General features: G+C 39.4%; 1 protein-coding gene across 50 annotated transcripts in view; it reads left to right on the forward strand.

The window, feature by feature from the left end:
• Positions 1-24,398, forward strand: part of ANK3 (ankyrin 3) — a 543,412-nt gene that overhangs the window by 379,397 nt on the left and 139,617 nt on the right. For all 50 annotated transcript variants that reach the window (XM_072995141.2, XM_078390918.1, XM_078390937.1 and 47 more), the window contains 6 exons: positions 6,263-6,361; positions 9,723-9,920; positions 13,443-13,541; positions 16,040-16,138; positions 18,701-18,799; positions 20,653-20,850. In XM_072995141.2, the coding sequence (XP_072851242.2) occupies positions 6,263-6,361; positions 9,723-9,920; positions 13,443-13,541; positions 16,040-16,138; positions 18,701-18,799; positions 20,653-20,850 (792 nt within the window). The remainder of the gene's footprint in view (positions 1-6,262; positions 6,362-9,722; positions 9,921-13,442; positions 13,542-16,039; positions 16,139-18,700; positions 18,800-20,652; positions 20,851-24,398) is intronic.

Raw genomic sequence — 24,398 nt, forward strand, 5'->3', positions numbered from 1 at the left:
AAGGAGTTCCAGAGTTTGCAAGCAGCAACAGAGACGGCTATCTCCCATGTCACCACCAAATGCACCTGTGAAGGTGGCGGGACTCAGAGGAAGGCATCTCCTGATGGTCTCCACACTCATAAAGGCTCATAAAGGGAAATGTGGTCCTTGAAAGAGCTTGGGCCCAAGCCATTTAGGGCTTTATAGGTTAGAACCAGCAGTGTGAATTCTTCCTGGGAATGGATCATCAGCCAGCGGAGCCGCTGTAACAGGGATCATATGTCTTGATCACATGAAGTGTCTTCATATGTAGCAGAGGCTCTTCTCTTCATAGAATAGTTTTCTACATGTGCAAACCAGCAACGTCAGGCAGAATTGGTCAATACTCAACAGCCCTCTTTTCACAAATTGCATTTTAACCCCTTTGTGAATGTGAGGATAGGAATGAAGGAAGGAAAGAAAAAATGGAAGAGGAAGAATAATGGAAGAGGTGTGCAGAAAGGCTGTTGTGAACAATTGGTTTAAAGTTATGAATTCTGAAAAGGAATAGTACCTATCTTCTCATAGGCAATAATCTGCTCATTCCGGGTCAAAGCTTGGACAAATTTGCTCGGTTTGAGGCACAGCCAAGATGGAGCCTAGTAGGTTAACAGTAAAATATGGCACAATCTGGCATTTACCAGCTTTCAGATCGTATCATATTGGTTACCTAATGGAACTGAATTTTACTAGAAAATCAACAAGATACTAATTGTTCAGTGACCCTATTATTTAATCAAGCTGAATACCTCATAAACAAGATCAGGAGCTTGGCTTTGAGGTTAGAAATAAAATAGTTACCCCATTAATCTTGAACAGTGGTAATTTAAGGGATAAGACTATATGGAACAAGAATTAAGTGTAAGCAAAAACATGGTTAAAGGAGGGATTTATATAGAGTTAGTGAAGATGGTCTGCTCTGTCAGTCTAAGTAAAAGACTAAGAACCATGTTACAGTTATAATTCCTGTCTGGTCAGAAATACATCCTGTATCCAAGGATGTACTGTATTTGTTTTTCCAAAAGGAAGCACAGGATTTCTCTTGATACTTAGAAAGCCCGAGCCGGACAGTGGTAGCAGCAGGTTGTGTTTGTGTAAATGCTGTTACTCAAATCCTGCGCTGAAGCAGAATGTGTTTGCTGTTCTACTGCCCTTGCATATCAAAGGGCCCTCTGGAAGACTAGATAAAACAGATGATACTTTTAATCTTTGTTTGTGCATACTTAGGAAGTCCTTAATCTGCCAGTAGTTGTAATCATTTGCAAATGTTTTCTCTAAGCCTTTGCAGGGCTATTGTGTCAGAGGATGAATGCATTCTAATGCATGTTATGTACTGTATTTTATACTTCACACTCTCTTACATTTATATGTATAAACAAAATAAACATACTGGATGCCCTTTATTTTGCATAGTGTGTTGCTTTGATTCAATGTGCAATAGCCACATTTAATCTCCTTTATCTCTTCCCCCTTTTGCCATTTAAAAATGACCCCCTATATCACATTCAGCAACTTGTTTCATTTTGTGTTTTAACAAATATTTGGACAGGCAGCATTGAGGGGGTAGGAGATACTGGGACACAAACTCCCAGCAATTGCAATATTTTCTAAGTATTAAGAAACAAAATCTGTGCTCCATTAGGTAAAACATATTTTGGCCTCTACATCTCTGTGCTAAAATTGTATAAGCACAGTCTGAGTCACAGTATGCTTGAGCATCCTAACTAAATTGACAGTGAAAAACACTCTGGCCCAGAGGAACAATGTGAGAAGTGCCAAGAAAATAAAGAATTGAATAAATGTGAGGTAAGACTGATAAGGAGATGGCTGAATGGCACATTAAAATGCCACATACAGCACAGTACATTTTTGTCCACATGCACTTGTGTGCATTTTTGGTTAAAATCTTTCTGAAGCTCTGATTGCTCCCTGAAAACCTTGACCTACTCAAAGTGTGCATGGCCTTTACCTGCTGATTTCAGATAAATGTCCTTTATTTTCAGAAAAGCAAAGAGTACATAGTTTCAGGGCAGCTGGATTTGGATTGAGTAGTATGTGGCACAATCTTGTACAGATCTACTCAGAAGTGAATTCTATCATGTTCAGTAAGACTTTCGCCCAAATGAGTATATATGAAATTGGAGGCTTACTTTCTATGCTTGTTAAGAGACATACAGGTTGAAATCCAGTTGTAGATCAAAATCTACTTCCTCAACTACCCTTTTTTCTTGTTCCTTTCCTGCCACAGATTGGACCTTAATGACTATTCTGACTTTGGGTGTGTCAGGTCTAACGAGTGGTGTTGTGCTGCCTCTCTAGTAGTGGAACAGGTTCTTCAGTCAATAACATCTCCTTCCTGTACTTTCCCTCTCATTTGCTTTACCTTGGACAATCAGCTGTAACTTTGTGTACTTTTTGTTTCTCGTTACACAAAGGAAATATTCCAGTTTTCTGCATTCTGTAAGTTTTTAAAGATGTCTTGATCTTTATTCATCTGTCTTAGTATTTTTGTATTGGTCACCCTCTCCATCCAAGAAATTCTTAGCATCCTGCAACCCCTGAATAATTTAGATTAGCAGATGACATTGAAGGGCTGATGAGTTCCCTCTGTGTACCTATGGCATTAGATTTAAGGCCTGGCTTATCCATCTGATCAGTCTCTCTTTTGGGTAAAGATCACATTGTCATCAGATTGCCCCAGTTGTGCCAGCCTCATCCCACTGTCTCTCAGCCTTTTAATTCAGTAGCCTGATTACATGACAGACTACCTAATCATCAGTCTATTTTGACGGTCCTGCTATGCTCTTGTGACTTTGACAGCTAATTCATTGTCAGATTCATGGGAAAAGCATTATTCTGTGGCCTCAGTTAAAGCCATTTGCCAAAACGTCAATTCACTGTGCATCTTGTTTCTGGCCATAGCAAATAAACACCACAAGGCTAAAGAAACGAGAATCAGTAGGGTTTGCTAAGTCATTGGTAACTGCCCTTTCAAATCATTCCAGTGGAGCTTCATGTGTTCTTTTTCCATAGTTTTTTTTTTAAAAAAAAAACATTAGCAGTTACAGAATACTGAATATAGTTAAATGCAAAAGGCAACAGAGTGGATTGCTGCATAACAATTACCTTTCCCACGAAACATTGTTCCGTTAAAAAAAACCAAACAATTTAGGGTTAGCTCTTACTAACCAAATCTCTCTGTGAAAGTGACATGGAACTTTTAAAGGCTAGATGGACTTAATATGATTCAGATAATAAATTAAAGAGAACCACTTCCTGTTTCATAACGCCAAGGAGCCACAAGTGTCTGCCCCTAGGCCTAGTCTCCAATAATGACCCGTTGCAGATGTTTTAGTGAACATGTTTATCCGTCTCTCACTGAGAGAGAATGAGATGGAGAGTGGACTGGTAATGGGAAACCACATTCTCACCTGAAAAAGTTAATGTGCTTTATTACAGTATTTAAAGTGAAGAACCTTTTGCCCTGTTCCAGAAATAGGCCAGATATCAGCCAGAACACTTAAAGCTTCAAAAACTCAGTTTTTGTTTTAACTCTGAATTTCCTATTTGTTGGGCTGAACGATCTTCTCAAGAAGCAATCAAGGATGATACAAATGTAGATGAGAGAATTTTTATGGCAATTCTTCACACAGGAAATGTTTTAGAAAATACTGTGTTTCCCTGAAAATAAGACAGGGTCTTATATTAATTTTTGCTCCAAAATGCATTAGGGCTTATTTTCAGGGGATGTTTTATTTTTTTCATGTACAACAATCTACATTTATTCAAATATAATTATGTCATCTTCTGGTTGCTGCACAATGGTGGAGGGTGGGGGTTCGCTTAACTGGGGCTTATTTTGGGGGTAGAGCTTATATTACGAGCATCCTGAAAAATCATACTAGGGCTTATTTTCAGGATAGGTCTTATTTTGGGGGGAAACAGGGTAACAGTGAATCATTTGTTAATCTGATATAGCTGTTGAATCACATATTCTGATTTCTGTGTTTTGTTTTTCACTTATACTATATATTTTTCTTTTAAAATAGTCCTTATGTTTAGTAGATGTTGTTATTAGATGTTCATATGATTTTGCTCATTTTTGTTTTTGTTAAATAAATATAAAAATTATAGGCCAGATAATTGAACCTAAACAATTTGCTTGTGTATTCTTTGTTGTATTGTAAGCTATTTTATCTATTTCATTTAAAAATTATTGTGAATTTGTCAGGATAGTGGCTGTTTTTAAAAATATAACTTCTCTTCAGTATTTTGTATTAAGAGACCTATGCTCAACATGTTCACAAAACATTTTAGAAATTATTTGTTGTTAACCCAATCACCATCAAGTGTGACAAACCATTTTTGTACAAGGAGGCCAGATCGAAACAGTAGCAGAAGTTCAGATCCAAAGGATGTCTAACTTGAGATAAGCATGGGCCATTTCCATAGCAGAACTAGCTCAAACTGCTTTGGGTGTTAACAAACATGGGCATAGCTTGCATTTTGTGGCACAGTCTTGCCTAATCTTGAACCATCCTGACTTTGATCCATGCCCAAAAAGGTCCAGCAGTAAGGCAGTTCTTTTTTGAGGGGTGGGCTGGAGCAATTCCTACATGGACAGAAGGGTTGTTTTAAGAACCCTCACAGCAAAGCAAACCTTTCAGGTGCAATCGGATGCTGTCCCTTTCCACCACTTGATCACATCCTTTGTTTCCCAGGATAGAGCATCAAATCTCTTGTCTAATCAACACAGAAAGCATCAAAGGCAGGAATGTGTTTTTGGTGTATTATTCTGACACCTAAGACAAAAAATATGCCATTCCCTCCACACCACACACTAAAAGCTAATGAAATAGTTAACAATTAGCTGTGCTTTCATGACACTCCAGGCCATGATAATTCAATCTGCCTAATGGTTGAGCTGGCTCTTTGTTCTAGCTAAGTAAAGAAATGCATGCTTGAAGTAGAGTCTGCACAATTGTTATCACAGGTTGAAAAACCATATATAGAAGTGAGTATTACACTGAGGAGTTGCTAATGAATTAGACCTTTACTTCCCTGTTTCTGACTCATCTTGTTTTTACAGTATAACTGGAATAGATATAGACCCCTCTTTGGCTCTTGAATCAGGCATTTGATCCCAGGGAAATAGGAAAGCAGTGTTGCATAGTTTTGAATGTTAGTTAAATGCCTCTGGCTATGCAGCAGAAGTGCAGCGAATCACAGAGCAGAATTAACTTCAAGTTCCCCAGAATAGACCACCCCTTTTTCTCCTTAACTGGCACTTATAGTCTTAATAATTCACTCTGAGACATGAATAGTAGAAAGAATAAAAAGATTAATGTACTTACAGTTAACAGAAAATAGCAAGCTAAAATACACAACTGCTTTCAACAACAGGCATCAACAGATTTACTGATTTCAACAGCCTAAAAGCGAGGGAAAGAGTGCTGAGAGGTGTGGCTCTCTTTTGAATTCAGAAGCAGGGAAGGAACACTTGCTTCGTACTGGATAGATTGATAATTGCTCCAGCCCAGAAAGGTCCCTCCCTGCCACACTTACTAGAGGCAGCATGCAAAGTTGCAAAACTCCAACAAGCAGCAATCTCTCTTCCGTGTACATATGAAGTGGAAACCAAATTATTTTCTATATATAAGTATTTCCAGAGAGACAGCTATGTTAATCGGCAGTAGTTTCTTGTGGCACCTTAGAGACATTTAATTATTTTTTTTCAAAATGTGGTTAAAGGGGATTCGAAACTATTATGCACTTTTCCGACTGTTTTATATGTTTTCCTCTGTTGTATGTTGTTAGCATAATAAAGTTTGAAAGACATTTTATATGCATTTTGTTTTGTCTATGCTTTTGTGTACTATAGCCCATTTCATCAGATATGATATATAAAATAGGTTAATCAAACAGGTTTGTTTTTCTTTTCTTTTCTTCTCTCCCCCCCCCCCCCCATTTTTTATAAAGGCCACTGTAATCCTATATCACGGCAGTACAGTGGATGCATCACACCATATTATAGCATATTATAACATTGTCCCTTGAGTTTTTATTTTTTGCATTTTTTTTGTTAACAAAGACCTTTAATGAATATGTTATGTAAAATGGATAAAATAGTATAATATTGGTAAAATGTACCCTACTGTGAGAGAATGGATCTCTCTGTATATTTAAATTGCTTTATTTGTTTAGGTCCCCCCCAATAATGCAATCTGACTTTTATGTTCAATAGGATGGGCTGACTCCTCTCCACTGTGGGGCACGAAGTGGGCATGAACAAGTTGTACGAATGCTGCTTGATCGAGGAGCTCCGATTCTTTCCAAGACAAAGGTAAGAGGAAACTTGACACTGGGAGAATAATGCAATGTGCACATCATCAACTATCTACCTTCATTTTCTTGGGCATGCTAAGAATCCCTTGAAAACATAAACTCTAGACAGAAAATATATTTTTTGGAAATTTGCTGCACAGTTAGTTCTTTTCTATATTAAGTGTGATTTTGTGCATTTGTAATTCCTTTTTTTGGGTAGGCATTCCAAGGCCTCTTGGCTGTGGTCAAAATTCTTCTCCATAAGTATTATCTTATAATTCTTACTAAAACAGCCATGAAAAGGAGGCTGGTGTCATTGTCCCTCTGTTTCAGATGGTATAGAAGTGAGGTTTAGAGGGTGGATTTGCTAGTGCCATCTAGTGACTTAAAGGCAGAAATAATATTTGAACTGGGAATTTACTAATTCTTGATTGAATCTCTTAGCTACTGGACTAAGGGTGGGGAACTTTTGATCTTCTGTATGTTTTGAACTACCACTCCCATGCTCTCTTACTCTTGGTCATGCTGGGTCCAAGAGGACAAAAACATCTGGAGAGTGAAACATTCTATCCCTCAGTTCTGCTTCACCACTGCTTGTAGATTCTCTCCTGGGGCTGAACGAAAAGTAGGATAAACATATATAGAGACACACACACAACTACAATACTATCTAATCTCCTCTGTCTGGATTCAGGCATCTTTCACTATTCCATGTACAAAAGAGATTTCTAATACAGTATTTAACATTAATCTCCCCACTTTTCAGGCACCAGCTCTGTACAGGTAATAATTATTCAGAGGCATTTCAGTAGGCTTTATAGAATTATAATTGCTTTTTGGGTTTGATTTTTTTTTTTCACTCCTCACCTTTGGAGTTTGGTCAAACTGGATTAGCAGTTTTGAAGGTTTTGGCAGTGCTTCAAAAATATGTTTGATTAAACACAGTAGCAGAATGAAAAGATTGACTGTGTGCACCTGCAGATCACACTGTTTGATAGAGTTGGGGAACTCTGTACCTTGTATCTGTACAGAGCCTGGGATTCCTCTGTTCCTTCGGTATGTTCCACAGTTCTTAGTGTCTACATCTTTAGAACTTGAACCTGGAACCTAGCTAAAGTTCCTAAGAACTTCTTGCTATCTGACCTCTGATTCTGCTTTCAGCACAGAAGAAGACATCTACCTGAATGAATGTTTAAAAAAAACAAAACACTAAATCACAAAACGCTAAATCTACATGTTAGTTCTAGCTAAATGCACTCAATCAGTAGGACTTTCTTAAGTGTTGACTTTTCAGGTCATGTGCATTCAGTGGTTCTGCAGTTGGATTTATCCCTAGCAAACAATTCGATCTTATATGTATGGGTGCTCTTTTAGATTTTAAAGAGTCAAGACACATAAATTTTCCAGATATTACATAATTTGTACTGATAGTTGATATTTGGATTTTCTATTGTCTTAGGATAAATATTACTGTATCTTAATATAAGAACTGTGGAAGATTGACCATTGTGTTATTCCACAGAGATTCAATATGGAGATTGGAGTACCCAGAACCCTCCAGCCAGACTGGATTTCTGGGAGCTGTATTTAAAAATCATAACTTTTCTGAATTCTTCAGTAGGGACACAGTTCAATAAAAAGTGCCTCCACCACACTCTTTGACCCTTGCCCTCATTGTTTAATCATATAAATGCTGACGTTTTGCTGATCTCTTTTATTGAGCATAAGTGCATTGCTGTAAATGTTCCTGTTAATGTTAGTCAGTTTCTTCAATGCCTTGAGAATACTCATGTACAAGATCTTATGACCTTCCCCTTCCTCACAGCACACTTACAGTTTAAACGTGGATCCACATCATTGCTTCCCGATCCTGGGAAAAGCATTTCAGCAGATCAAAGTTTGAAGCTATGTTTCTGTATGACAGCCATGCAGGGGTATTGGCCTAGAAAAAGACTTATATAACTTTTCAGCAAAGCAACGCCCCCGCCATAATATAGAGGCACCTGCCCTCCTGGAGAAGAGAAGTAGCTTCACTTTAAAGAAGAAAGTTGGAAAAACCCCAGAAGTTCTGCTTTCTGAGCCTCTGTTCTCTCTCTCTCTTCCTCTTTCTGATATGTTAATTTCGAGGAGGTATGATAAAGCAAGAGACAGAATAACTTGAGAATGACATTAATGAGCCTGTTCATGATAGCCCAAGGCGACAACATCATCCTCCATTTTAGAATAAGACTGGTGAGAAGAATCCAAGCAGAACTGACTTACTTAGTTTTCTAATGTTTTTTCATCGGAGTAAATATACGAAACACATTTAACATCTTCCTTAATTTTCAGAAACATATATTATGCAAATTTTACAGGAACAAAATACAGTGGATAGCATATAACAGAGAAATAGCCTTAAGTCAAGATAAAACAGCAGAAACAACAACACAGTAGGAAAACAAACTAAAAGTTCTGATATCTTTTTTTAAAAGAACCTGATATCAGAAATACATCAGTCATGGCACCAACAGAGCCTCTTGGGAAGGAAAGAATTCCCAAAATAGAATACCAGATACTGAGGAGACCCATTTACAGCTCTCAATGGAAACGTTTGGAAGATGGAAGTCCGCTGCAAAGAGGCCCCAACAAAGAAATAAATAGTTCATGGGAAGGGGAGAGATGCTTCAGGTGATCTGGCCCTGGGACCATTAAAGCTTCTAAGATTTAAGACCAGCACTACTTCATCTGTTACTGGCCTTCCCTTGGGTTACTTTCAAGTTTCCATGGGATAATGGTTGTAGGTTTTTCGAGCTGTCTGGCCGTGTTCTTGAGGTTTTTCTTCCTAACCTTTCGCCAGTCTCTGTGGCCGGCATCTTCAGAGGATAGAAATCAGAACTCTGTCTGTGCTCTGGGTTCTGACTCCTGTCCTCTGAAGATGCCGGCCACAGAGACTGGTGAAACATTAGGAAGAAAAGCCTCAAGAACACAGCCAGATAGCCTGAAAAACCTACAGCTGTGATGAATTTGGCTATGAAAGCTAGAAAGTGATTTACTGATGGAATATGTGGTTACGAAGTTAGCCTAAAAGAATCCATTTTGGTCTCTGAGCATTTGAAAGTGGAAAATTTCAAAAGCCAGCTTCTCTTCACAGCTATGCTATGGACTTTGCTATGGACTGCTATGGAACCATCGGATCCTGACCGTAAAAGCCTTTGAGAATACATTTCCATGAATTAAAAGGTTCACCTAAGCATTTCCTCATTAACATTCTATCAGTTACCATAGAGAAATCACAAAAGCTTGTACAGCCAGGCAATAGCAACAGTCTTTGCAAGGGTGGGGCTATTTTCATGTGAGCTTCTTATCCTTGTTGTTTCTGACTTCTCTCTTGTTTTCAGAATGGCTTATCTCCATTGCATATGGCAACACAGGGGGACCACCTCAACTGTGTGCAGCTGCTGATTGAGCACAATGTGCCTGTGGATGATGTCACAAACGACTATCTGACAGCACTGCACGTTGCCGCCCACTGTGGTCACTACAAAGTTGCTAAGGTTTTGTTAGACAAGAAGGCGAATCCTAATGCCAAAGCACTGGTGAGTTCACAGCAAAGCTGTTATTCACTACTAAGAATATCTTCTAGTATATTTACAACCAGTCTTTAAAAACTACTTTTTAAAGCTTGAGTCTCCTAGTCAGCCTAGCCTGTGGTAAGGAAAAGACTGCAACTGCTTAAAGGACTTGAGAAAAAGAGGATTTAGTTTGAGGTTTACAATGCACTTCTTATACAACTAGTATGTATGTAATATTAAAAGGAAAGACTTGTGTTATTTTTGTCTCTCAATGAAGTGAATCATTTTTAATGTCTTACAGTTGGCATGAGAGAAAAAAATATGGCTTTTAGTTGAGAGTAAAGGAGGATGCTTTAGGTTCAAACTTAAAAATATTTACAAAGCAGGAATTAAACTGGGGAGTGAAAATAAAGCTGTGCATGGATTAGAGGGAGATATCTTAATGTACTTCTGTAAAGATACGCAGTCTCCACTACCCCGTCTCATTTATCCAGAAATCTGTCCCAGTTTCAAGGGGAAATCTGCCTTTCGAGACACTTCCAAACAGAAAATTGCCCTCTCCTTGTTGATATTTTTGTTATACTTCACGTTTATGTTAATTACAATTTCTACATGGAACTTTTATTATAAACTTCTGTCATTCTTAGTGGTAGTTTCTGGCTGGAGTGAAATCATGCCTTTATAAGAGTCTGTTTTTTGGGGGAAACAAGCTGTATTTGGAGACTCCTGTATTTCTAAAATTGTGAATTCTCCTCCTCCTCCTCCATATAATAGATGTTTACCATATGCTTCTGTAAGGTGTGTTTTCCCCTTGCTCTCTAGTCCAATATTATGCGTGCTTCTGATGGAAAGTCATCGTGCTGATCCTGCTTGTCCCTCTTTCTCTCAGTAGTTCACAGTAGCTGGGAAGACATTCAAAAGTGTAAATCCATAAGTTACAGACTCCTCACCCCATATCCCAACCCATACATGAACAGACTGTCTTCTCCTGTGAACGAAAGGGCATGTGTGGGATCCAGCTCATTGGCACCATTTAGACATGATAGTAAATTCTTATTTATCATTCATGTGAGGGACCTCTAGCCCTGCAATTGCATTTTTCAGAGAATGTTGCACCCCAGCCACTTTCCTGCTTCCACTAGAAGAACAGAGTGTTTTGAAAGCACAGATATATCCTTTCACAAGATGTACAGTTTCAGAGTGTTTTCCTTGTTTGGGCCACTCGCTCTCCTGCCCAAGCGGGGAAAATAAGGAAGTTGGGTATCTGGCTGGATCTATGGTTACAAGGCATTGGTTCTATATTTACTAATTAGAGGTTGTTGACTAAGATGGGCCAGGAAAAGATCAGAGATCTCCATTGTCAGGAGGGTGTCAAAAGCTTTAGCTTTCTTTTGAAACATGCCATAGTTATTTTGTCCAAACCTGGGCTAGTGTATAATGTTTGGAGATAATGCTGACTTCTGCTTAACTGAAAACTAATATCAGCTCGTAAAAGCTTCTGCCTGCCCTTAGTATCATGCTGAAAGAGAACAGGAGGGAGGGGACCTGGGGTTTATACAGCTCATTCACATAATGATAAGCCACAGTTTGTTATTATACATGAGAAGGCCATTGTGAGTGCATCGAGACAGAGTATTTGTTGCACTTTATGTACACTGAGAATACCCATATTTCCCATTGTCCAGACAACACAAGGTGTAAACCAGTTCCAACTGCGACAAAATCTAACTCAAAAACCCAATACCTGTTGTTCTGTTTTTCATGCTTTTTGCTCTTATTTGGTTACTATCTCAAGGTGGTGGTTGACATCCTCCCCCCCCCCCACTTTGCATGTATGACAGAGTTTAAGCTTTTCCAGTTGGAAGCTTTTAATTTAGTGCATTTCAACCTAAAACAAACAAATTCAGCATGGAAATCCATCAGAAGATAATTTCTAGGGTTGACTCCAGATTTTGAAAAGAGTGGTTTCAATATAGTTGATTTCCAAGGTAGATAGGCAGCAGATATCTGTGGCCATTTGATCCTGGATGAGCATGCCACCCTGGATTATATTGCAGAGACCTGATTGGTTGATGAGTGGGGAAGGGATGGATTAATCTGACCCACCTTCATCCACCAGGGTTCTCTCTGCAGCAGGCAAGACCTCCAGTTGTGAGTCAAAGTTGCAGTGTATTATTGTGATTCCATTCCCCTCATTAGGTGTCATGTTCCCCATTTTTCAGGTCTGGGTGTTGATATATAAAAGTGGAAGCCTAGGACAGACTAGGGATTCCATTGATATATTGCCCATCCCACTGCTCAATAATCTCCCTTCCTGGCCTCAGGCATGGTGCTGGTGTCAGGGATAGTTCTGCCGTTGTTCTCAGGGGTGGAATTGGAGTCTCTGCAGCTTGTTGTGCTTTGTTGAGGCACCTTTGTTAGGAGTGGCTCAGGACTTCATGTCCTTCATGACAACCATGTCTGTCCTAAATGGCATCTGGTCCCACCCTTCCTGCAGGGCACACTTTACATGTAAGAGATGTTGGTGATCTGAGTGTGGAAGAACGTTCTATGGTTCTGTTGTCATGGACAATTCACTACCAGGTGTTTAGACTCACTGGAACTCAGAACCTCTGTAGGTATGGAAGACTCCTGGTCTGCCAGGAGAGGAAGCTGAATCTTTCCTGATGGCATTTAGGGAGTTTTCTGCCATCTCCTCCTGCCACAGATGATCCTATTGAAGCCCCAGTTGACCTCTGGAATAGAGAAATGTGCAGGGCGGTAGACACAAGTGTCCCCTCCCACTAAGTTTACTATGGAGTTGGAGGTGATGGAACACCACTGACAGCCTGTCAGCTTCTTTCAGACTAATAATAATTTCCATGCCATAAGGTCTAACTTTAGTCCCTGACCTCTATTACAATTGTTCCTAAAATGATGCATAAAGCAAGTGAATTATGAGGGGAGAAATTTCAAGTTACAGGAGAGGGAAAGATATTTGCTTCGATGTTGTGTTCCACTTTTTCTAATCATTATCTCAAAGAAAAGTGAAAGGAACTGTCTGTTTTCACTCAGCTGGAAGAATCAGTGGCTCTGACCATATGTTGTGAAAGTGTATGGAATTCTTAAGTCCTGTTGGGAAGGTAGCTATTGTTGATCAGATTGGAGGCCCAGTTCTGTCAGCTGTTTTTAAAATAAGCCCATGATGCCTCTTTGATGTATATACAGGTTGTCATCAACATCTAGGCAACGCTATGAGTAGGAAAATGTGGATCTTTGATGTTCGGGAAAGGGTTGTTTTCTTGCTTCCTCACTCATAGTGAAATGGCAGCTTAGCTTACGTTGCACTGTGTGTGCAAATATTCATAGATTTTTTTCCAAAACATGCTTGTCATTAGCGTTTCAGACAGAAAAGTAAACTTCCTTTGACATGAAATAAAAGTTAGCAGCTACATATGTATTATCCCAAAAGGACGGAGCAGCTGAAGTAAAGAGAGCTGAAGGAGTTGTGTTTTGCCAATAAAATTTTGCTTTTAAGTCTCTGAAAGTTTTTTCTCAACTTTTCAGAACGGTTTCACACCTCTCCACATTGCCTGCAAAAAGAACAGAATTAAAGTGATGGAACTTTTGCTGAAACATGGAGCATCTATCCAAGCTGTCACGGAAGTAAGTTATCTTTGATTGCACAGACTGTTATGTTTTCAGGAAACGTGCAACTTTCAGTCCATTGAACATAGATGAGAATAGAAGAGAAGTTTCTAAACTGTCGCTTGCTACTGTTTTAGTTTTTTCAGTTGACCTTTTTTTATACTGTATTTTAAAAAAACACTTTCTGCTTTTAAGGAATCTTTTACATACCTTCTTCTGTGTTAACCACCATTCCAGTGCACACCTGCTGTGGAGTCCCTGACCATTACAAAGGATTCTTAAGTGCATTCTGAGCCAATGACATGCCATACTTTTGTGAATGACGTTAATGAGCCTGAGTGCATCCCATAGAGAGTGGTTCCCAATTTTAGACTGCAGTTCAACAGAAAACATGGCCAGTATAGCTGGTGGTGAAGGCTTCTGGAAATTGCAGTCCAAGAACACCTGGGTTACCCAAGGTTAGGAACCACTGCCATACAATCCTCCCCAGAATTGGGTATTTTTGGAAGAGCTAGAAGATATATTATATTTATTTATTCAAAACACTAAAAGCAATTGAAATGCTCAAAGGAGATGACAAAAATGAGAATACCACAATAAAATACAACTAATGCACAAACATAAAAAAAATTAAACAGCAGGCAACAAGTGTCAACCATAGTAGGGAAACAATTATTTCAGGTAGGAGTCATCAGATATTTTAGGGAGCAATTTTCTGGGGAAGAGTGCTAGGAATCTTCTGAGAGAAGCCCAAAGTTCTATAGTAAATAGTCTGGAACCATTTCAATATGCTGTCCGTAGCACTAAGTCATATTTAAGTGTGTCGATATCCCTTGTTTCGAAGCAGGGGTTAAAAAAAAAGCTGTGATTTTCTAGTTGTTGTTTGACTCCAGTCCCTGTGAGCCTCTGTCAGCATTGCCACTAATCTGGGGTGATGGGTATTATACTTTGATTAACTTCTGGAAGACTGTTATCCCAATCTCTCTTTGAAGGGATGTCCAGTGTTTTAGCATCTTTTGAAACCAGGATATCACAGTTCTTTTTCCAAAACTAGAATTGCAAAAGGCTGTATATTTTTGAATTTGGGATCCAAGGCCCCTTTAATTTAAAATCAATTTAGCTCTATGTAAGTGTTAAGCTTGAAAATGTGTAGTGCTTAAAAAGTGGTGGAGATAGGGGTGTGCATGTAAGCCCTGCATCCATGTACTAGCCTTTCCTGGAAGTTATGCAGACCTTTTCATATTCAGCACAAAGGTCTGTATAGGTGCCATAAAAATGTATAGCTGAACACTGTCAGAGTGCTTCCATGACTAGCAGCCCTTTCATCCTGGGGCTATCAATCCTGAAATCTCTCTATAGATTATTCAGCTAAACGCAGTTATGCTGCCTATGTAGATCTGTGCAATGAACATGCAGAGGTCTACTCTACATCATTTGGACATCACCTTTGAGTCCTACACTCTGAATAAGGCCTGTGACACTGCTCTGCAGATACCTAGGATAGGCCTTACTTGTTCAACATAGCAGGGTGTGATCCAGGTATAGTCTCAGGGTGCCTCACTCTGAAATGGGGGAATGGGTTCTCCCCTGCTTGGATCATGGACCACACATGCTGGATACAAAGAATGGGTTGAGGCTATACCACTGATGGTGTAAACCATCTAAATTGTCAAAATGTTAACATGTTGTCAAATGTGGCTGTAGACCCTTGGCATTCTCCTTATATGTCTGCCAAGGTATTTTTTTTCTGGGCAGGGTGAAATTACAGTCAGTGGGTTTGCTGCTTTGTTGGTGATCTCTGTCGTTGCATGTTCCCACTTTCTGTTGAACACTTTTGATTCTTCTCTCACTTCTGATTTAGAGGCAAGGCATAGTCTACTGTTATATCTGAAGTGTGCAGACTGTGATTTTCTGCTGTAATAGAAGTGAGTGAGAGAACTGGACTGAACTAGAACTATCTAGATAAAGAGCTCTTCAGATCTGAAAAGCTTGCACACTTTTGTAAAGTTTTAGTTAGTCAAATAAGAGGTATCCCATGTCTGTGCATTTTTTTTAAAAAAAATCATCATAATAGTATGTCTTGTCCTAGACAGATGTGGTTTGATAGCAATCAAATACAGAGCTTGTAAAGCAACCCACAGTGCTGTCCACTTTTGTTGTCAGGGTTTAGACAGGTCAGATTTACTACAGCTTATACTGCACTACTTCTGCCAACCTAGCAGTTTGAAAGCATGTAAAAATGTGAGTAGATAAATAGGTACCACCATAGTGGGAAGGTAATGGCATTCCGTGTCTAGTCACGCTGGCCACGTGACCACAGAAACTGTCTTCGGACAAACGCTGGCTCTACGGCTTGGAAAGGGGGATGAGCACCGCACCCTAGAGTTGGACACGACTGGACTAAATGTCAAGGGGAACCTTTACCTTTACTTTTATACTGTGCTATGCCACAGCGATTTCTCTTTTTCTCTCACTCACGTGCTCACTTTCTCTCACTCACAATTACATTTTTCCAGTCTGGTCTGACTCCAATCCATGTTGCTGCCTTCATGGGACATGTAAATATTGTTTCACAGCTGATGCATCATGGAGCATCGCCCAACACAACCAACGTGGTGAGCACCTTTGATATTTTTATCAGCAAGAAAGTGTAGTGCATGCTCATCACTCTTGTGCATTTTTTTCTTTTTTTAAATGCTTTCCTATATTGGGATCATGGCAGAGTTTGGAGCTACTGTTCCCGATCCCTATGATCTGTGTTTATTCCTGCTAAGCTACATGGCTGACAGGAATTTATAAAGGCTATTTAATAAAGCTGCATTTCTGTCCTGTGGTGTGCTGTGGAAATATACTGCACTATTTTTCCATAGGAGTCTTCCTGCCTTCCTGGTTGTATTTTGTGTTATTCCACGTGGGAATGTGGGAACCTGCAGTCTTGACAAACTTGAACACTGGAGTTTGGAAAAGGGATTTGTGGTCAACAACATTGCAATTCCAAGCTTTCTGTAGAAAGAGCTTTCATAGGCATGTATCCCATGGGAATAAAAATGGGCTGCACTTCACTCCTGTTGCTACAGTTGCTAATCCTGAGTTTAATGGAAAGCACATTCTAGGTATTGTTTAGATTGTACCAGAATGCTGGGCAAAATGCTACCCTGTTCAGAGGGGATGATTACCAAACAGTTGTTTTCTTTGCAGGCAGCCATCATGTTTTCATGATTCTATGATTCTATGATCATATGAGCCGCCTCATGGCCATGCATTCCATGATAAATTAATGGCACATAAACATTATCACTCATGTGAAGTAAAAATAATGTTCAGAGAGAGTAAAACATTTGGATCCATTATATGTAACATGGAAATATGAAGTAGATTAAGATGTTCAAACAGTAAGGTAGTCCTTCCCCCTGCTGTTCAGGGATAATGGGAGTTACAGTGTGTACCATGTTGGAGAAAGCTGAGATAAAAGGGTGAGCGTAAGTGGAAGAGTATAAATAAGGAAAGGGGGGGGGCTGCAAGTGCAGGTTGAGACTGAATGTGAGGGTCGTAGACTCACTCCCAGGACTAAGTGAGTCCCAAATAATAAGTCCCAAACAAATAATTCAGGCTTGTCATCTTACCTCACCTTGTCACTGGGAGGTAGTTATTTGGAAGGATCCTAGAAATACTGTATCAATGCTGTAAAGAAGAACTCTAGTCCAGATGTGTTCCTGAAGTCTCTTGGTCTTCTTTCCTGTGTTCTGTTTTTAGGTGGTCCTCAGGGTGTTTTATGTCTGCATGTAAAAATGGAGTGTGCATATTAAACCTACAGCTGGAAATGAATATACTTTGCAGATACACTCACAAGTGGGGAGCTGGCCTTGGCCATGATTCCCAGATGAGTGGATCCTTTGCACCTTCATTTTATGCTGGATCATCTGTGAAGTGTTCCTTAAAAGAGTCCAAGTTACTGCCCAGCATTAATGGATGGTCTTCTGGTTTACAGCCAGTGTTCTGATTAATGTAGAACTGCTTACCACTTTTTACCCAAATTTCCTGTATCTTTTTTTCTACTTGAGAAAAGGAAATGTTCATTTATTATTTCTCAGTTCCTCTAATTTTAGAGAAGTACTGTACATTTAACTTCTTGAGTGACAGATAATTCCAGAAGACCAGGACCATTTCCCATCTCCTGACCCATGCCGGCTGCCTTTTCTGAGACAGGTTCTGTTGATGTGGTTAATAAATTGCAGCATCTTATAAAGAAACACTTCCAGTGCCTTGCACAACTGTTCTAGAGTACTTCAAAGTTATAAAGGTTTCATGTAAAGGTGTTAAACAGCAGATCTGTTTTAGGTGCATTTGTGATAAATTAAAATAACCAGGCTTCAGAAAATGTGCATGCACAAATCCACTCAGTTTTTAGTAGGCTTCAGCACCAATGATCTTTGCCAAGCAAGACATACAAGAGGCAAAGCATTGGTACAATGAAATGGTGATGTTTTGCTCTCCAAAAGCCTTTTAAATCACAAATTCATGCAGTGCTATTGGTCCTGTAAACAATGTTTGCTTTTAAAGATTCACTGGATTGGAAAAGATCTAGAAAGCAACTTCCTTCTTTTAAATGCAACATATGAAGCCTGCAGTAGTAGTTGTTTTTTTAAAAATGTGATTCTTTTTGTTGTTGTCAATTTATTTTGATATGCCCAACTGTGTACTTGTCTGCTGAAAATGGAAATCAAGGCAGTTGAGAGTAAAACAGAAAAGAAGCAAATTGAAGAAAAATGCACACATCTAAATACATGAAGCTTGGCATAATTACTAATGCTTGACCAACTGTAAATGGTCATTTAATTCAATGTTTTGTCAATGCTATGAGTACCCATTTTTAAAAGGCATTGTTTTCTCTGGCAAAGAGCAAAACACTCATGTGCCTTGGTAGTTAGAAAATCAATGCTGGAATAAATTACTTTCTAAGGCAGACAATGAGAGGTCAAATATTGATGGGTTTCTGTGTTCTGTTGCCAGACAGCTCCTTAAAAATATTCATGCCATGATTGTTTCTGACTAGAATGTAAATCTTTTTTTGTTTGCTGATAAAGATAACTCTGGTTGTGTTTTAACTTTTGAAGTTTCCTTTCATTGTTGTTGTTTGGAAGGACCTTAATCTCTTGATAATATTTTTCCATTCATAGAGGGGAGAGACTGCACTCCATATGGCAGCACGAGCTGGCCAATCAGAAGTTGTCCGATACTTAGTCCAGAATGGTGCTCAAGTAGAAGCTAAAGCTAAGGTAAAAAGATTATTTTTCTACATGACTTGCATCAGAAGTGGCATGTGGCTGACACGCTACTGTGAGACAGAGAACTGCTATGGGGTATATTTAATACGTTGCCTTATCTCAGGAGATTCAGGGATTAGTGCTGGACAACAGATCTCATTGAGAGATCTTATCGGCCTTTATGATTGTGGCTGGGTTGTTAGCCAGGTAGACAAGATCTGATGGGAGAAGATACCAAAAAAGTGACTTTTGCAAGCTCTGCTGGGAGAAGATACCAGGTAACAAAAGGAGGTCATAGTAGGCTGTTTGAGAGCTTTCTGGAGGATGATGTTACTGTAACAACGGTGATAGTCCATGTGCTAAAAAAAGCCCTGCCCCCAGCTGTTAACTGATGATCATTGGGTAATCTCTATGGGCTTCTTCTGTCATAGAAAGAAAGAACATCCAGGCATGGGGGGCTTGTAGAATGATTCTGAGTTACAGGTAATGATAGGAGCCCCTGGCCTCCACAGCAGAATCAGCAAGGTTACTTCAGGTTGGCAGATGTCCTCAGCAATATGCTCTCCTGAGTTCTATTAAGTTATAGCAGTAGCAATACAATCAATGCTGGCTAACTTGATGCCACCATTTATATTTCCTACAGTGCCCCAGAGCAGTTATACATTTGGAGTATTTTGGGACATTTAAACAGTAGTTACATGCCAATAAGCATACCAGGCCTAGAGCAAGCATCAGAGCAATGTTAGACCCTGGTTGGTACTGCAATTATGACAGCTGACTGAAATACTTCTATTTTTCTCCTTGTGGATCCCCACAAGATTTTCTTTCCTCTTCTCTTTCCTTTAATTTCCTAATCAGCAGATGATGCCCATTTCTTCCTCAGCAAATTCAGTGCATAATTTAGTGGGATTGTTTGTAGGATTTTGCCATAAGGTAGGACTGGGTTTCCTGCATGAAACTCTCAATGTTTTGCATAGGAAACCATATTTCTCCCTGCAGATTGATTGGATTGATTGACTGAAAATATTTTACCCCACCTTCTCCTTAAAAATGACCCAAGATGGTTTACATCATTAAAATACAACATTTAAAGCTAAAAGCAGTAAGTGTACAACTACTAAAAAGGATCAAACAAATACCACACTAAAGAATTGTGAGCAAAAGCAACACAAAAAATGTATTCAAAGCAGTAAGGCACAATAAACCACTCAGAAGGGAAAGTTTCCCTGAAGAGAAAGGTCTTTGATTGCAGAAAGACAGCAAAGATGGGGCCAGCCTGGCCTCCTGTGTGAGGGAGTTCCAAAGATTGGGAGAAATGACAGAAAAGACTTTCTCCCATGACCCTACAAATGCACCCGTGGAAGTGCAGGGAGATCCCAGCATTTTCTGTGTTCATCCTGATTTGGGATATGTAGACATCCTATACATACTGGTTGGTATATGCTTAGCAATATAGACACCCATTGTCTTGAAATCAGTGTCCATAGACTCAGTCATTCCATATATATTGAGCTGTCTTCTGTTGTTTCAGTTAAAGCAGAAAAGCAAGATATAGATGTGTCAATAATAGATTGATAAACATACAAGAGAGATACCAGTTTTATACTCTTCATGTATCAAAGACTCACAACATAGTATGGGGTTTTGCAAAGGTAGGCAAGCCATCTTTAAGCTGTTTTATAGAGATAGGCAGCATAATTCTTGATGTAATAGAGAAAGACACATTGTATTCTACATAACATTTCTATAGGATACAGTCTCTATACAGCTGGTTAAGATAACAGACTTTCTAATTACAGTAGTTATGTGTATCTGTGACTGTAGAGTGATTTGTCCAATGTGGCCCTTTTCTTTTTCTCGCTTAGGATGACCAAACGCCCCTCCATATCTCTGCTCGACTGGGCAAAGCTGATATAGTGCAACAACTGTTGCAACAAGGAGCTTCTCCAAACGCCTCTACGACATCTGGGTATACTCCATTGCACCTTGCAGCACGAGAGGGACATGAAGATGTAGCATCAGTCCTTTTGGATCATGGAGCATCCTTAAGTATAACTACTAAAGTAAGGAAATTCTAGAGATGGCAGACAGGCCATGTGGAAAACATTTGAAAAATAATTACGACTGTGGCGATCCCCCTTGTGGTCCCTTGTTTCTCTGGGCTCCACAAAGGTAAATACGCCCTTTTCGCTGCCACCAGGTATTATCTTAATACCAATTCAAATCCCACACACATATACATGTAGGAGCTGATCATATAACTTAGGAAACAGGGGTTTGATCAAATATTCTTTTATTAATGATCAAAATCATAAGGAGAATCAAATATATAACTGGGTCAGGTATGCATATTTTAAATCATGTATTCAATCACTGGTATTCCTTATGTTATGCTTATGTGTTCATTCCTGCTTGTTCAATATATTTTACACCAATTTCCTTTCTTAACCCCTTCTTATCTATTCCTAAACCCTAGCACTCTCTCCACATCTTCTTGTTCCTACTTCTCTCTATCCCTATCTCATTCCAACTCTCTCTAACTGTCTCTTCCAGCTGTCTTGTCATTCTGACTCCGCCCTTCCTGCTCTATCTTCTGATTGACATGCAGGAATGACATCATCTCTTGGGTTCCGCTACATACCTCCCCCCCTTAGCAAGTTTGTTCCATGGAGTAAACCTATAGTGGTTTGCTCCATGAACAACATAGAAGCGGTTTAATATTTCCATCCATCAACTTATAATAACATTACACATTAATGCTTACTCCATATCTTTAACTCCACTCAGTTAACCTGTTCAATCAACCCTTTTAATTCCTTTGTTATTACACTTTTCCATTGCTTACCAATTTTTTCATTTACAGTACTTTTATCAATTAATATTTTCAATCAATACTTTCAATTTCTTTGTTAATACACTTTTCTATTGCTTATCCTTCTTCATTTAAAAGTACAGTTACTTTTGCAGTTACTTACTTTTATTTACACATAACTGGAACAGCTTATTACCTTCTACATCACTTACCATTCTTTCATTTTCAATGCAATTACATTTGTAATTACTTATTTTTACTTATACATAACTGGAACAGTTTATTACATTCTACATTTCTTATCATTCTTTCCTTTTAAAGAATAATTACTTTTGCAATTACTTATTTCTATTTATACCTAACTGGAAGCATATTGTTACATTTTACACTTCCTTCCAGTAGTCCATTTATTCTTCCTTCGGTCTTCATGCCCAGGCTTCAGCAGCTATCTTCTGAGTTTTTCTTTTCTTGCGAATTTAAAGTGCAAACCTTGCAAGTTTCTCTTCCAGTTTGCAAGCCTGTTCTTGTAGGCTTTCCCAGTTCGTAATTCAGTTAAAGGTGAAGAGTCTGTGCATAGTCCAAATTGTCCTTTTCCTTTGCACGGCTTAATCTCCTGTAACAACCACTCCCTTTTGTCCCACTTACGTTCCCTCGAAGCACGATGTCTCTTCCCCGGCTGCAGCTTTCCACTCAGGAATGTAACTGGCTGATGATCTTCCTCGTCATCTGCTTGGCTCAGCATGGCTCTGGATTCAAATCTGGATACCTCAGCGCGGAACTCCTTCCGGGACTCTGCACCTCTCACGATCCAACCGGCCATCACCGCCTTCCCAACAACCTCCTCGCAGTTGCTCACCCTCTGGATATTTTCAGCTTTCTTTTTGTATCTTAGGTTAGCTGTAGGGCTAGCTATTTCTCTAATCTCTGGTGAACACTTTGGAGTTGCACCTGTAGTATCAATTAGGTGCACTATTCCCTGTGTACTATTCCCTTGAGAAGACTTGCTTCTGTCTTATCAGCAAGGCTCTCACTTCTTTTTGTTTCTCTAGGGAACGTAAGGGACTGATTTGGGCATCTTCTTTTCTAGCACCTAGGAGCTCTTCCTCCCTTCTATAATCTGGTACTATCATGTTTGTTTGAACCACTTTCTGTCCTGGTTCTCCCTTCTCTTGTATTAGGTAGTTTCTTTGGTTCATTTTGGGGTTTATTTTGAGTGGATCTGCCTCATCTAATTGTAACTTGCTCTCTTTGGAGGTTTCTAGCTTCAGATCCTCATTTCCAGGGTTAAATATTACCCCTTTGGCTTTTCTGTCAGCCTCTAGCTCATGTTTCTTTTGCTAGCCCTGGAAACTTTCTGCTGCAATTTCTAGGGGTCTCTGCAAAATGTTCCCTAAGTTATCTATACTTTGACTTGCCATTGTAGGACCTTGCCTCTCCTCTATTTTTGAATTTATTGTTTCCTGTCTTCCTTTTGATCTTGTATACACTAAATTAACCTGCTTCAACTCATCCCCACTCTTTCCAAGTTCTGACACCTCTCTGTGTTCCTGTTTCAGTTGCTTTGGGCTCTCTGCTCTAGCACTACTGGTGATTCCTATGGCACCCACTTCAACTGCCCCTGTGGGTGCCTCATTCTGCTGTATGCAATACACTTTCTTAGGCACATCTAAATTCCTTTTTTGTTGCCCAAAATCTCTGTTTTTAACACATTGCATTTTAAAGTGGCCTAGTTCTCCACAAGAAAAACATCTAACAGCTTTTTGTTCAAAACTAGGAGATTTCTCTCCTTTCCCTTCCCAGTTTTTAAATTTATGCTGGCCCTGCTCTGAGGGCTTGCCCTTAAAATGGCTTCCAACTGTCAGTTGGTCTCTGAGGTACACTCTGGCTTCCATCTTTCTGTCCTTCCCTTCAAATTTTACCTCAGAATAATTTGAGTTCTTTACTTCTTTTATATATACAACTGGTTTTAATAAGTTCCCCTCAGGGTAGGATTTCTTATTATTTTAATTTTGGATTTTCAATTCTATTTGTTTCATTTTGAATTCGTGTTCCATCTGCTTTTTCCTCATGCCCATTTCTCTGGCTTCAGCTCTTTCTTTTGCTTCTGCCTCTACTCTCCTGGCCTCATCTCTTTCCTTTGCTTCTAGCTCAGCCCTCATCTTTTCTCTTTCTTGCTCTATGGCCAATTTTCTGGCTTCAGCTTCATTTTTGAGCTGTAATTCTCTTAAGTGAAACTCTTTCTCCAACTTCCACTTTTGAAACTCTTGGGAGGTTAAAGTAGCTTCTCCTTCTCCCCTTGAAGCATCATCATCATTCTCCTGAGTAGCATCCTCCTGCTCAGCTACCTCAAGAGTACTTTCCTCTTTGTGAGGTAGCTCCTGTCCTTCAGGAACTTCCATTGTTAACTTCTTCCCTCTTTTAGGAGGCATGGCTTATCTGTGTTCTCAGATTCAAAACACAAACCTCTTTTTAAAAGGGGTCTATTTTTTTTCTCTGTGCTAGGGAGAGATACTTAGTAGCTTAGACAACCTGCTCTAGGCTTGCTTCACTACTTTGTTATTCTAGGCACCCTGCCTGAGCTCCTTGTGGGATACACTGTTTCTGTTTGGCTTTCAGCCACACACCTGTTTATTTTTCTGATTTCCAAGCTTCTCTGCTTGTTTCTGTTTCCCTCAGACCTGTTTGACCCTGGCTTTCACTTCATGTCACCTCAGCCCTCTCTTCTCATAGCCTAGGACCCCAAAGCTAGCCCACTCTGGTCTTTCACAATCTTGAGGTAAACCTTAAACTGTTGAATTT

This window comes from Pogona vitticeps, chromosome 3 (genome assembly GCF_051106095.1).
Source record: "Pogona vitticeps strain Pit_001003342236 chromosome 3, PviZW2.1, whole genome shotgun sequence".
NCBI classification, from domain to species: Eukaryota; Metazoa; Chordata; class Lepidosauria; order Squamata; family Agamidae; genus Pogona; species Pogona vitticeps.